This window comes from Miscanthus floridulus, chromosome 17, assembly GCF_019320115.1.
Source record: "Miscanthus floridulus cultivar M001 chromosome 17, ASM1932011v1, whole genome shotgun sequence".
Taxonomy (NCBI): Eukaryota; Viridiplantae; Streptophyta; class Magnoliopsida; order Poales; family Poaceae; genus Miscanthus; species Miscanthus floridulus.
This window is the reverse complement of record NC_089596.1, coordinates 83,794,406-83,806,746: the sequence shown is the minus strand read 5'-3', so window position 1 is coordinate 83,806,746 and position 12,341 is coordinate 83,794,406. Positions and strand designations below refer to the sequence as shown.

Genomic DNA, 12,341 nt, shown 5'->3' with positions numbered 1-12,341 from the left:
CGAGCGACTAGTAGCCCCATCCCATGTTAATTGAAGCCCTGAGGACAATACGGTCACATCATAGCAAAATACATGTATTTTAGTTAAAAAAAAAAGTGATTAAAAAAATCAAATATCATGTATAACAAAGTGCCAACGTTTCAAAGATCGTTTTAGCAAAGTAGATGTTTGGAGTCCTATAATAGCGAAGCGCATTGTTTGCTATAATTGCAATTTTCTCCTTGCTAAACACGAGGAAAAGAGAAGCCGCTCTCCCTCCGCTTCCCCCAAACCCCAACCATGGCCGCCGCCGCCGATTCTGCCGCCGGCCAAAACCCTAAGGACGCCGAGCGGCACGTGCTCACCGCTGAATCCGACGCCGAGTTCTCCGAGGAGGAGTACGACGAGGATGGGGAGGAGGAATACGAGGAGGAGGAGCTGGACGGGCCGGCGGCCGAGGCGGCGGAGCGGGAGCGGGTGCAGTCCGTGTTACGGCGGCTTTCATCCAACCCCGTGGGCATCCGCGTCCACGACGTGATCATCAAGGGCAACACCAAGACGCGGGACGGGCTCATCGAGGCGGAGGTCGCCGACCTGCTCCGCGCCGCCCCCACCGTGCAGGATCTGCTCCGCGCCGCCAGTGTCGCCACCGCGCGGCTGCACAGTCTTGACGTCTTCGACGCCGTCAAGATCACGCTCGACGCGGGGCCGCCCGAGCTGCCCGGCACAACCAACGTCGTCATCGAGGTCGTCGAGGCGGCCAACCCCCTCACTGGCACCGCCGGCGTCTATTCGAAGCCCGAAGTGAGCTATCTCCTCTTGGCTCAGTGTATAGGTATTGCATTGGATGGTAAAATTGGGTGTGGCTGAGGCATGGGGTAATGGTTATCAATGTTGTGAGGTATTAGATTCATATAGCTGTTCATTCTTATGGAAGTTTTTGAGACCCTGTTTTTTGTAGTAGTAACTAGCAAGCTGAGAAGCACGGATTCCCAAAATAGCACATCCTTACTCCTTAGTACAGTGATGAATTTCGGTTCAGACTTTCCAAGTGTTCCTTATGATCATTTGTATGTTTTTCTCATGAGTTCCTACTAGTTGGGAACATTGCATTAGAGAGGATCAAAGCCTCATGACTCCAAAAGGCTATCCTCTTACTAAGTCAATTAGTAATGAAATGGGGGCTCTTAATTTTCACTCTGTATCTAGTTGTATAATCTCAACCTGTTGATGACAGTAGCATGCTGGAACCAGTTGGATATTGGATCACCTAGGTTATATGATGTTATCGTTTGATGTACATTTATCATGAGTTCATGACCTATATATAATTATCAATGGTTAGTGCATCGTTGTTTTGTTTTTATTTTATTAGCTATTGTTTTTGTTAAATAACAATAAACTGCATGAGTTTGAATTAAATAATGAGCAGAAAATACACACAAAAAAGCATGCATATATTGTAGTATGGTTGATTTTTTTTTTAGATAAGTAATACGGTTGAACTTGCACACACAATATTAAGGAAAACTAGTATTATTACGGTTTGACCATTTTTGAGCTCAATAGTGGAGGCCCGTTACTTCATTTACGTTGCTGATAAATATGCTGGCATGCATTAGTATTTGCAGCATATGTTCTTTCATGGTATACACTGGCATAGAGGTATTTTGTCTAAGTAATTAGTGCACCTTTGTTTTTGTTTTTATTTTCTTAGCCATTGCTATCTGTCTAAGCAATAAAAGGAGACTTGAAAGGATGGAATATACCCAAAGACTTAGCCTTAGATAGGAGTGCTTGGAAGACAGCTATTCACGTGCCTGAACCTTGATTGCTTCTGTTGGGTTTCAACTCTAGCCTACCCCAACTTGTTTGGGACTTAAAGGCTTTGTTGTTGTTGTTGTTGTTGTTGTTGTTGCTATCTGTTTAGTGATAATAAACTGCATGAGTCTAAATTAAATAATGAGCAGAAAAATACACACAGAAAAACATGCATATACTGTTTTAGTATGGTTGAACTTGCACACACACATATAAGAAAAACTAGTGTTATTATGGTTTGACCGATCTTGAGCTTCATAGTGGAGACCTGTTGCTCCATTTTCGTTTCTGATAAATATGCTAGCATGCATTAATATTTGCCGCATGTGCTCTTTTATGTTATACATTGGCAGTCTGACACAGAGGATATTTTGTCTGGCTGAGAGGGCAATTTTCCTGCTAAGTCAAGCTGTGAATTTACTTGTAGGAACTCGGCATATAATTTTTGCTGATGAATATTGATTGTGTGCTATGTTTGTTTGCCCTTGCTTTATACACCTTTTATTTTAGCGCACACATGACAACATTTGGACCTACTGCATATATATATTCTATATATTAAAAAATATGTACAGAAAGGAAAAGGAAAAGGAAAAGGAAGTAAGAAGAACATGTATTTACAAAAATTTGTCTAGGAGCTGGTATTGAGACTGTTGGTTTTGCTCTTCGGATAACCAAGGAATTTTGTTCTTCTGAAATTCCTTTCCCTGTCTTCCATATTGGACTGTACATGATTGGAAACCATATTATTCCTTGTTATTAGCCTTACATAGATCATGATCTCCTTGTAGTCAGCTGTATTTGACTTTATTTTCATGTCATGCGATGCAATTCGCACTGAAACTTGGCTATACACCTTTTCCCAGAAGTTGACTGGGATGAATGTTTTTTTTGTCAGCGATAATCAATCTCACTGCATCCTCATATTTTGCAGTATGGTTAATTATTTTGTTTTGTGAAGTAGTTTAATATTTTTTCAGGCTGTTAACTTTTATCCTGTACCTAATACAAAAACTTCAGTAGAATTAAATTTATTTTCTTTTCTAATATCTTCTGCAGTTTTACTGCTGAAAATCCTTACTGGGCTTGTGTTGTCAGCATCATAAGAGTGGGAAATGCAGACTAAAATAAGAAAAACATAGAAAATGCATAACTGTATAGTCATTCCGATAAATTCTGCTACCTAACTGAGACGTTTGCACAATTGATGCGTGACTGTGCTCGCTACTCTTGTAGGCAAGATCTTGGTCGCTGGAAGGGTCACTTAAGTTGAAGAATTTGTTTGGCTATGGTGACATCTGGGATGCATCAGGGTCCTTTGGTTGGGACCAAACAACAGAGGTTGGTGTTGGAGTCTACCTACCATGGTTTAAATCAATACCAACACCATTGATGGCCCGGGCATCTTTGTCATCACAAGATTGGCTGAAGTTTTCATCATACAAGGAGCGCCTACTTGGCCTTTCATTTGGTTTGCTGTCAACAAGGAACCATGACTTGTCATATAGCCTTACATGGCGTAGCTTAACTGATCCATCGCATGTCTCATCAAAGGCCATAAGGAGGCAGTTAGGGCATAATCTTCTTTCTGCATTGAAGTACATATACAAGATTGATAAGAGGGATTCACATCTTAGGCCAACAAAAGGATATGCGTTTCAGTCAACTTCTCAAGTTGGTGGTCTATGGAATAGCAAAGGATTGAGATATTTTCGGCAGGTTATTCTCTTGCCCTTTCCGCCTGACCTTTTTTCGCCTGGCCCTTGCAGTTCATGGGTGAAACTATGTAATAATTGCATCGGTGTATAATTTTATCATCTGATCTTCTCAGTTCTGACCATCACCTTCTTACAAATATATTATCGTTGGCTTTGCTTTCAGGAGTTTGATGTGCGTGGTGCTGTGCCTTTGGGATTTTATAATGCTGCTCTCAATGTTGGTGTAGGAGCGGGTGTCATTTTACCACTTGGAGGAGGATTCATGAATTCGACTTCACCAGTGCCAGAGAGGTTTTATCTTGGAGGTAATTCTTCTCCAGTTTGCAGCTTGGGTGGACTGTCATCTCTGCTGGGTTTCAGATTAAGGGGAGTTGGCCCAACAGAGGCACGGAGGCATGTCCTTGATAAATCGGAGAGTGGCTTGGCTGACCCTGGAAAGGATTACTTGGGAGGTGATCTGGCCGTGTCTGCCTTTGCTGACCTTTCTTTTGATCTACCTCTCAAGATATTCAGAGATGCTGGAATTCATGGCCATGCATTCCTTACTGCTGGAAACCTTGCAAAATTGTCGGAGGGTGAGTATAAGAACTTCTCAGTTCCTGAATTTCGGCGCACATTCAGGAGCTCTGCTGGTGCTGGCATTATTTTGCCTACTAAACTTTTCCGAGTGGAGGTACATTTCCTTTCCCTTTTTCGCTTTCGATTTTGATACTTTGGATATCCACTCGACTGTTTCAAGACTAACTTCATCTTTTCCATCTTTATTATCCAGGTGAACTATTGTCACATCCTAAAGCAAGCTGAGCATGACAGTTCGAAGACTGGAATCCAGTTCAGCTTCTCCTCGCCCATGTAGAAACTTGCCATGGCAGCCGAAGTAGCTTCTCTTTCCTCTGTAGACTTGCAATTCTTCCCGTTCTTTTCATGCTGAAGAAGTTGTTTACATGCACCCTTTTCTTGTGAGGCTTGTTCATTGGCACGAGGAGCCTGAGCCTGGAGCTGCCCCTTTTTTGTGTCTGCAGGAGATGAGTTTAATTCCTATTTTTGACATCATGAGGGATTTGTCCTCTCACAACTCGAATACTGATCCTGTGGCCACACAATGGTGGATAGAATAATATTTTGGCCAAGAATTTTGTATACTTTGTACTCTTCAATTGTGTCATTCGCTCGCTTATTTGCGTGTGTTGCCCAGGCATTCGCAGAATTGCGCGCCAAATGGTTGAAATGCACCATGATCTCGGTTTTTTGACAACTGATGTGGTCCGGGTGCCAATTCTAAATTCAAATGGGGCAATTGGATGATCTCGGCCTTTGGGCGCACTCCTTGCGCACCAGCTTCAACACAACCTCGTGGACCGATCAATCGAGTACATGACGTCCGCGGTCCGCTTCCGTTGATCGCATAGGCGACTGATGAGCCTGGTGCCGAGTGGCGGAGGATGAATCAGGAAGGCGTAAGGTCGCGGTGTGTGGCTTGGCTCGGCCGTCTCGGCCTCTGGTCGAGGTAGATTTGGCACTACACTCGCAAAAGAACATCTCATTCAATGTCCCGGGCACAGTGATCATTCCCATCTCTTTCAGTAAATTCAACGGATCAACCAAAGTGTCCCTGTCACCAGCGAACGAGAGGCGAAAACGGCACACCACAGCGGCACAGCAGGGACGACCGCTTCACAGAGATCCAGCCCCAATGCTACTCTATCCACTGCCAGCAGTCAGCAGATGAGCATAGCGATCGCGTGCGCCACTGCCACCAATTGGCACAGCAAGACTGCAGGTTCGGTGGCGCTGCCTGCACTGCGGCCGCCGGACGCGTACACCGTGATCCGCAGTGGGCGCCAGCAGGAGGACCCAAGCGGCGGCAAAAGCACGGCAGCGCAGCAGCAGAAACCGGTGAGCCGGTGACAGACCGAGGACGATCTGCCTGGGTGAACACTGGACATGTGGGGGGTGGCTGTGAGCCATGTGACATGTGACCTTGTCATGTCAGCTGTGCCGGATGGAGAAAGCGCCCGAGGATGCTGTGATCATCTCCTTTACTCCTACAACAATGCAACCGGAAGATCACGTGGCTGAGACGCAGTGTTCAGTAGTTCAAGCAGATCATCAGGCATCGAACCAACAGCAGAAAAAAAAAATGACTGCACTATTATATATTAATTATAAAATACGAATCCAATTATAGAAATGGACACAATGGAACAGAGTCAGGTAAAAATGGTGAATTCCATCAGCATACCCTGAACTTGTCATGCATTGGAATACCCATGTTTTTGCAACAAAAACAAATATATGTACAAAGGTATATATGTATAATTGTATAGTATGTTGTAAATTAGTTCATCAGCACGATAGACCTACTACTAGCCCACAAAGTCACTTGAAACAAATATACGTACAAAGGCATATATTTGTAATTGTACAATATATTGTAAATTGCATTGGTCTATAAGCACAATAGACCTACTACCAGCCCATGAAGTCATTAGAAACCTCATCTCATCTCTGCTCTCCCGTTCTCCCCCGTTCGGTGAATCGGCGATTCAGCACCCTCCGCCCATGGCACAGCACCTCAACGGGCAAGTTGCGGTGCATTGACTAGGAAGTCGGAAGCGGTGGCGGCGGCCATCAGTCACGGCGCAACCAGCACCCCTCCTCGGCTCCTCAAGCCCCTCCCAGCTTCGTTGTCTGCTCAACTCGCCCCCTCGATCTTACAGTTGGCAACCAGTGTCCAACGATTGTTGTGGGCGCTAGGCGAGAGCGCGAGCGCGCGCGCGCGCGCGAGAGAGAGAGAGAGAGAGAGAGAGAGAGAGAGAGAGAGAGAGAGGCATGGGCGGCTGCGCCGAGCTGGGAGACGTGACGGTTGGTGAGAGAGAGAGAGAGAGAGAGGCATGGGCGGCTGCGCCGAGCTGGGAGACGTGACGGTTGGTGGCAGAGAATGAACCGCCAGCTTGTTGGTGCGAACACCTTGCTCTGATGGTGGTCGCACAGCCTGGCCGTGTCGCTCCAGGCCGCGCGCCAAGCTCATGGCGCGCTGAGGATCCTCCAGTTCGGGTAGCTCGACGTCGACGCGGACATGATCAGAGAGCCCGCTGGTGGGAAGGTGCGCTTGCTGGTGTGGCGAGTGCTGGTTAGCAGACGCCAGCCAAGCCGGAACGACCTCCTGAACCTCATCGACGGTGGCGTGACATGGTCAGCGCTCCAACTCGTCCGGGCGATGGGGGCTGAAGGCCGGCGCGAAGCGCTGAAGGCACAATGCCTTGAAGATGTCCCAGGTGAAGGCGCCCACATCCCCGGCATCCTGGTCCACCCGGTAGTACCACTGCTGGGCAACCCCCGTCAGATGGAAGGAAGCTAGCCAGACCCTGTCGCGGTCCATGGTCCGCTGCAAGTGGAAAAATTGGTCGCACCGGTTCAGCCAGCCTGAGGGATCTTCGGCGCCGTCAAATGTGGGGAAGGAGAGCTTGAGGATCCCTAGGACCGTTGGTGCTTGGCAAAGCGCCAGCGGTGGCGTCCGGTTCTCCACTTGGGCGAGCCGAGTAGTCAGATCGTCCATCTGGCGCTGGAGGTCGTAGACAGCGATCACGAGATTGTCGATCGCAGCCACTGGGATTGTCGTGGCGGGGAACATGTCTGGTGCAGATCGCGCAGGTGCACCAGGCGGCGTGGAGATGGGCACGGCGGCGATGGTGGTTGACGCGGCGGCGGCAGAAACGAAAGTAGGCTCGAGTCCTGGCATATCCGATACCAGATGTTGTGGGCGCTAGGCGTATCGGGTAGGAGATTCAGAGAGAGAGAGAGAGAGAGAGAGAGGGAGAGAGAGAGAGAGAGAGAGGCTGGTGAGTGAGAGGTGGTGCGGCGGCGAGGCAGCGGCGCCGTGCTCGGTGTCGCCCACGAACGGGGAGCGGGAGAGATTGAACTCAATCTCCAACTAGCTTCTCATTAACCAACGTGTTTAGGCTTTATAGCCTGAAGCCTAACAACCAGAGACTACGCCTAACAAACTGACTAACCAAAGATCCTAAAAAATAGGAACGTCTAACAAACTGAGCTAACAAAGATCCTAAAGAATAGGAACGTCGCCGCCGTGGGCGCGGTGACCACGCACATCCCGCGCGTCTCGCGCATGCTACTCCTTAGCCACTGCTATGCTTGGTCCGTAGGTAATCGTTGCCGTACATAACAACGGTAGAGTGGATTGCGTTGAAGTGTTGGCGGTCACTGCAGTCAGCAGCAGCAAGCACGACAGCATCCCTCTTACTCGGCGGCTCAGTCCCCCTCCCAGCTCCGCTCCCCTCGGCTTGGCGTCTCCCTCTCCCAGATCCATTCTCTGGTCCAAAGTCCAACTGGTTTCCAGATACAGATTTCATTTTCTTCTAATTTATAAAAATTGAAATAATCTTGATTCTTCTAATTTAAAGGCAAATATCCAATCTAATTTATTGCATATTTGCATTTAAAGTTTTTTGGATGTGAAATACCCAGCTGCAAAATCATGGTTCCGGCACTGGTCCGGGTCCACAAACTTTCAAATTACATATTCTGGTCTTAAACCTATAATGGATTTTCAAGTCCAAAAGGATCCAAATCAGCGATAGCTGCCTAATACTTGGGTTAGAGCATTTTCAATGAATTCCTTAAATATGACTCGACTAAACAATGCTCTGAATGCAACTATATTCGTTTTGCCTTCTCAACTTAGAACTTCTATCCATATTTTACTCTTTTTCTTCCATCCTTTTATCTTTACCAGTGCGGTATAAATGAAAGACATTAAGGTCATTTGAACTACTTTCCTAATCCTTGTGCAAAATCTAAAAGACTAAAACAACCAACATTTAGGATAGTAGGACGTATTTGTTTAGGAAAAGCTAGATGCAAATAAGACTTGCATGACCGCCAAACCATGAAACCATGGAAAAAATGAAAATGTATCAAGGTCTAAAAGGAAAAATGAGCACAGAAAGGGCATATGCAACCAAAGACATTCAAAGGGCAATTTTGCTTGGGGATCGCCCTAGGAGTTCTCGAGCTTTATTCCAAATCTGGCATAACTCCTAAAAATTTGAATCCAAACTCCCTAATCAAACCACAAACCAGCCTCAGTGCTATACACCTCTTTCTCTTGCACTACTAGTAGATAGATATTTCTCCGACTATGCAATAAAAGAGAATGTTCAACTCCAGGCCAATATAACAATACCAAGTGACAGATCTTCTCCAACATAATAAAGAGTCATAAGTCTTAATAAAGAGTCATAAGTCTTAACTAAATACTGGGTAATGTGCAGCAATGACCTTGCCAAACAGATAAACATCAATGAAAGACTAGAAAGCAGCAGCGTGGAATATGTGTAAACACACCTATAAGCCATTATATGACTACAGTTGGCATAGAAAATTTCGTAAACTCATAGGGTAACAAAGATAATTCAGAGAAACAGACGACAGAAAGTGAGCATGAGAAGGAAAAACGAAAGACTGGTGATTCTGCAACCAGCGTACCTCATTGCCTGGTAAGGTTAGCCACAGAGCAACTGCGAAGAGCAACAGGGCAAAAGTCTGTGTGTTCATCACATAGAGCTGTCGAGCTCAATGTTCAGTAGAATCAGAAGCTATCCACAAATAAGCTCCAGTGTCCATGTGTTATTTCTCAGCTAGAGACCGAATTCATTGAGTACAGATTTGCACATACAATTTACCATCAAGAAAATACAGATCTGCACATACAATTTACTATCAAGGAAAATTCATCTGATGACAACCGCCAGGTTTCCTCAGTATACATGTCTTGAGCGATCGCATAAATTAAACAGGTCGGATGGAATTAAGGCAACCAACTAAGCACTACCTAGTAAACTAGTAGCAGATGAACAACTTCATACCACACAGAGCACATATTACCTACCAAAGAGGTAAAAAGGCTAAACTGAGAAGACCACACCAAGCAAATTAGAATATTGCTGCAACCTGCTAGCTTCATTTTAGCTGCCTTCAGCTTAGTTCAGCCGCCTTCTCTTATTCTGATGTAGGTCTCCACCATCCACATCCAACGAACCTAAGGCATCACTTCCTCTTCTTCTTCTCAGGGATCTTGAAGACCCTGCATTACTAGGTTCTCCAGCACTTTCAGTAAAAGCCGCATCTTCCTGAATCACAGCCATGGTGCTCGAATTAGAAGCTTGATCTGCAGCCAGTGCTGTGGCAATATGAGTTCCATCAACAGGCTCAGGATTTGGTGGGTTTGATGAAGTTGATGCCCCATAGGGGCTTGGCCTAGCAATTCGCCTTAGTTCACTGACAGCAGTCGCAAACCTTTCTGTGTCTTCAAGACCAGCGAAGGCAATGTGTCGCAATAAATCCATCCCTTCTGAGTGAAATGGACTTGAAGAGCGCCTTGCCAGATCGGATGTATTGTTTCCAGGCTGCCCACTATCTGGTGCAGATGAAACAACGGATGTAGTGTTTTCCGCTTCCCTTTGCAACCTCCTCGCTCTCAACCTAGTAGTCATTCGGCCCCAACGGCTTGCATGCTGAGCAGTTTCCGAGACAGATGGTTCAGGAGCCCCTTCAAGTCTACTCATGCTATTCGCCAAATGCTGATCAAGAATGCGCCTCCACGTAGACAAAAAACCATGCGCCTCACCAAGTCTTCTAGATATGGGCCGCAAATGGTAGAACTGCTGCCGGAAACTCTCTAGCCTATTCCCATGTGGCCTTGGTGGAATCTTGGGGCCAGATGCGTTGCCATCCTCTGCAACCTTCTTCTCAGTATCTGAACCTGAATTCCCTCTACCATAGATAGGAGTGATGTTCCCTTCAGTAACCTCTCCTTTGCAGACAGGGCATTCCTTATGGCTGGAGTGGACATGCAACCACTGATATAAACAAGGCCAGCAGAAGAGATGGCCGCAGGAGGTAACCACTGGTTCATCAGCCATTTCAAAACAGATATTACACTCGAACATTGCAGCACTCTTACCATGCTCTGTTCCATCGTCCTCTGAGACACCCACAACTGCACCATCGGCAACCACCTTGTTCTCCTCCACGGTATCATGGATAGGCTCTTCCGGTTCAGGTGGTTGCGCTGCAGCATCATTCTCCAGGCTAGGGGCCTCTGAGCTGAGAGGTGGAAGGTCGGACCGGAACCGTCTTGGCCGGAAGTAGCGAGACCCGCCCAGGGACATCAAGCGGCGGTAGCGCTCAGCACGATCCGGGCGGAAGGGAGAGGATGCGGTCGACGACGACGGCCGGTCCAAACGCTCGACCAGACTGAGGTGGTGGTCGGAAAAACCGAATTCAAGCTCATCAGCGAGCACAGGTAAAGCCCCGGGAACCGGCAGTGGTGGCGGAGGCACGTAGGGCGGGTGCGCCTCGGGCGCGAACGGGTTGTAGGGCTCGTGCGCCGGGGTCGGCGGGCGCACCAGGTCGGCGCGGGACGGCGAGTAGGGCGGGTGGAGCGGATCCGTCTCCAGCGGCGGCGCGTCCGCGGAGGCAGCCGAGGACGAGGGGGACGATGAAGACAGCATCGGGGTGCCGAGCGCGAGGTCGGAGCCGAGATCGGGGCGGCGGGCGCGCGGGGCGCGGGGGAGGCCGAGGTAGAGGTTCAGATCCATCCGTCTGCTGCTCCGCGCTGCGTCATCGGCGGCCATCCGGCGGGCGAGGCGCCCACCTTAGTTGTCGCGCGCTCCCACGCCCCTTCCTCCGCCGGCGCGGTCGCGAAGCACACGCCTTCCTAGCTCCACCCCATCATGGCAGGCCCCGGCACGGGGCACGCGCGAGCAGGCCAGGGGAAGCCGCTGGAGTTCCGCGCATAGGGGCACCGGTTCTCGCGGCGGCCGAAGCCGGTGGCTATGGTTTCGGATGCGGTGGAGTTGGTGGCTGGCTGGCTGCGGGGGCGGCGGCGGCGGCGAGGGTGGGGAATTGGGAAGGGCGCGGGGTGGAGAGAGAGAGGGAGGGGGGGGGGGGGGGGGGGGGGGGGGGGTGGGAAGCACGCGGGCCGTGCGCAAAGTTTTGTTGTTGCGGGAACGGAGCGCCACGTCACTGTGCACCGGGCCCACGGGTGATGAGGAGTCTGGTCCGACGAGTAACCGGCTGTCTCACGGTCAGCTTAAGAAAAGGAGCGATACCGTATACAGTTCGGAACTCCTACCCCCGGACGTCCGAGATTTTTTTTAACCTTTTTGTAAAACAAATTCCAAATCTAACGTGTTGCTTTTTTATTTTCAAATCTAATCCTTTTAGCCACACCTAAGTCCGTGGAGCGGCTAAAATACGTTGTCGCATTACATGCATCGGCGCGACATGATCTACCACATCGAACAACGTGTAATCCTTGCCGCGCCACTCCCGTTGACGCGGCGCATTGTAGCGCCGCGTCCAACCAAACTGACTCGACAAGGTATAACTTAGAAAAATTGTATCTTTTTCATATGATCTCGGATGAAGATGGATTTTTATATGAAAATTATAGCCCTCGACGAGCTACAACTTTCTAGTTTTGATATTTTAGTTTAAGGTCATTAAGATGCTCAAAAAAATTAAACAAGTTTCAGCAGTATATTAGTCACGTACAAGTGCTTATCATCTTGGAAAAATCGTATCTCCCTTATATGGTGTCAAATGAAGATACTTTCTACATAAAAGTTGTAGCACTCGACGAGATCTACAACTTTATTATTTGGAGTTTTTTAATTTGAGGTCATTAAGATGCTAAAAAAATTAAACAAAATTTTAGCAGTATATTAATCACGTACATGTGCTTATCGCTTTGGGAAAAATCGTAGCTCTCATATATGGTGTCAAACGAAGATACTG

General features: G+C 47.9%; 3 protein-coding genes across 3 annotated transcripts; 1 reads left to right on the top strand and 2 right to left on the bottom strand.

Moving 5' to 3' along the window:
* The first annotated feature begins 238 nt into the window (after nt 1-238).
* LOC136517080 (uncharacterized) lies at nt 239-4,695 on the top strand. Its single transcript, XM_066510596.1, has 4 exons — nt 239-783; nt 3,037-3,519; nt 3,682-4,191; nt 4,291-4,695. Exons 1-4 carry the CDS (start codon nt 280-282, stop codon nt 4,372-4,374), a joined length of 1,581 nt encoding a protein of 526 aa, XP_066366693.1. The 5' UTR covers nt 239-279; the 3' UTR covers nt 4,375-4,695.
* Nucleotides 4,696-4,957: 262 nt separating this feature from the next.
* LOC136519132 (uncharacterized) lies at nt 4,958-7,423 on the bottom strand. Its single transcript, XM_066512784.1, has 2 exons — nt 5,992-7,423; nt 4,958-5,563 (listed from the first exon to the last, which is right to left on the bottom strand). The coding sequence occupies exon 1, from the start codon at nt 7,258-7,260 to the stop codon at nt 6,715-6,717; it is 546 nt and encodes a 181-aa protein (XP_066368881.1). The 5' UTR covers nt 7,261-7,423; the 3' UTR covers nt 4,958-5,563; nt 5,992-6,714.
* Nucleotides 7,424-9,225: 1,802 nt separating this feature from the next.
* LOC136516538 (uncharacterized) lies at nt 9,226-11,479 on the bottom strand. The gene has a single exon (XM_066509955.1). The coding sequence runs from the start codon at nt 11,174-11,176 to the stop codon at nt 9,521-9,523; it is 1,656 nt and encodes a 551-aa protein (XP_066366052.1). The 5' UTR covers nt 11,177-11,479; the 3' UTR covers nt 9,226-9,520.
* Between the last annotated feature and the right edge of the window lie 862 nt (nt 11,480-12,341).